Source organism: Colobus angolensis, unplaced genomic scaffold, assembly GCF_000951035.1.
Source record: "Colobus angolensis palliatus isolate OR3802 unplaced genomic scaffold, Cang.pa_1.0 Scaffold107, whole genome shotgun sequence".
Taxonomy (NCBI): domain Eukaryota; kingdom Metazoa; phylum Chordata; class Mammalia; order Primates; family Cercopithecidae; genus Colobus; species Colobus angolensis.
In genome coordinates, this window is record NW_012111697.1 from 3,583,214 (window position 1) to 3,584,619 (window position 1,406).

General features: G+C 56.5%; 1 protein-coding gene across 1 annotated transcript in view; it reads left to right on the top strand.

Annotated features, from left to right (window-relative positions):
* The first annotated feature begins 821 nt into the window (after positions 1–821).
* Positions 822–1,406, top strand: part of UPK1A (uroplakin 1A) — a 13,054-nt gene continuing 12,469 nt past the window's right edge. Inside the window, exon 1 of the mRNA XM_011948958.1 lies at positions 822–973. Coding sequence (XP_011804348.1) covers positions 822–973 — 152 coding nt within the window. The remainder of the gene's footprint in view (positions 974–1,406) is intronic.

The window sequence follows — 1,406 nt, forward strand, 5'->3', positions numbered from 1 at the left end:
CCACCTCAGCCTCCCAAGTAGCTGGGACCACAGGCATGAGTCTGGCTGATTATTTTTGTATTTTTTTTTTTGAGACGGGGTTTCACCGTGTTATCCAGTCTGGTCTCAAACTACTGAGCTCAAGCGATCCACCTACCTGAGTTTCCCAAAGTGCTGGGATTACAGGCCTGAGCTACCACACCCTGCCCCGATTTGGATCTTGCTCCTACTTCCAGGAAGGCCCATGTCCTAGCAAGAGAGACGCCAGGTGGTGCGCGCACCCTTCCACCCCCAACTCCACCACCAACAGAGCCTGGGACCCAGAGGCCTGGGTCCTACACAATCTGGAATTTCAGGTCTATAAATCATGGGGGCGGCAGGGAGCCCATCGAAGCTGTTCACTCATCCTGGTCTGCCGGCTCGGCCTCTTGTCCATCCCCCTGCCGTGCCCCAAAACACACATACACACCCTCCCTCCTTCCTGGGAGACCGGCCCAAGGAGGGGCCTGGGCATATATAGGGAGCCACAGTGGGTGGAGATGGCCAGAGAGGCTGCAGACAGAGAAGGTGAGGAGGGGGCTCTGGAAGTCTGGGTGTGGCATGGGGGGGTCTGAGGCTCAGGAAGGGGCAGTGCCAAGTTCGGGCCAGTGACTGCCCCACCGGAGCCTGGGTGTCCTCTTCTGCAAAATGCCTTCCCGCCAGGGCTGTGGGCACATCGGTACCAGCCTGGGCCCCGCAGAGAGCTGGAGCAACCCCTCGCAGCTGGGGTGTGGCTCAGAGATGGGGGGTCCAGCTGGCCCTTTACACTCCTGGCCTCATCCTTGCTCGTGTGTCCCAGGATGATGGCATCTGCGGCAGCAGCAGAGGCTGAGAAGGGATCTCCAGTTGCAGTGGGCCTGCTAGTTGTGGGCAACATCATTATTCTGGTGAGACTCGCCCCAGTGCTGGGAACCGAGTGGTTGTGTGGTGGGGAGAGGGCAGTCCTGAGCTCGGGGTGGGGGATGAGGGTCCAGAACTGTCTCTTGGGCAGACTCAGTGATCAGCACAGCCTGGGTTTAAATCCCAGCTCTGCCTCTCCCCAGCTCTGTGACCTTAGCAAGCGACTGTCCCTCTCTGTGCCTTCTTTCCTCATCTATAGATTGTGTCCTCATTGTGTGAGCTGTTGTCATGTGAATTAATCCATGCATGGTCCTCAGCTCAGAGAAAGTGCCCGACCAATGCTGGCTATCACCATCAGCATCACTATGGATGTAAAGTGACTGCCTGGTGCACAGGAGGCCACAAGAAGGAAAAACAACAGTGTCTTTCAATTAACGTTGGGTTTTGGTTTTGTGTTTTGTTTTTTTTTTTCTTTTTTTTTGAGGCGGAGTCTCGCTCTTTCGCCCAGGCTGGAGTGCAGTGGCGCGATCTCGGCTCACTGCAAGCTC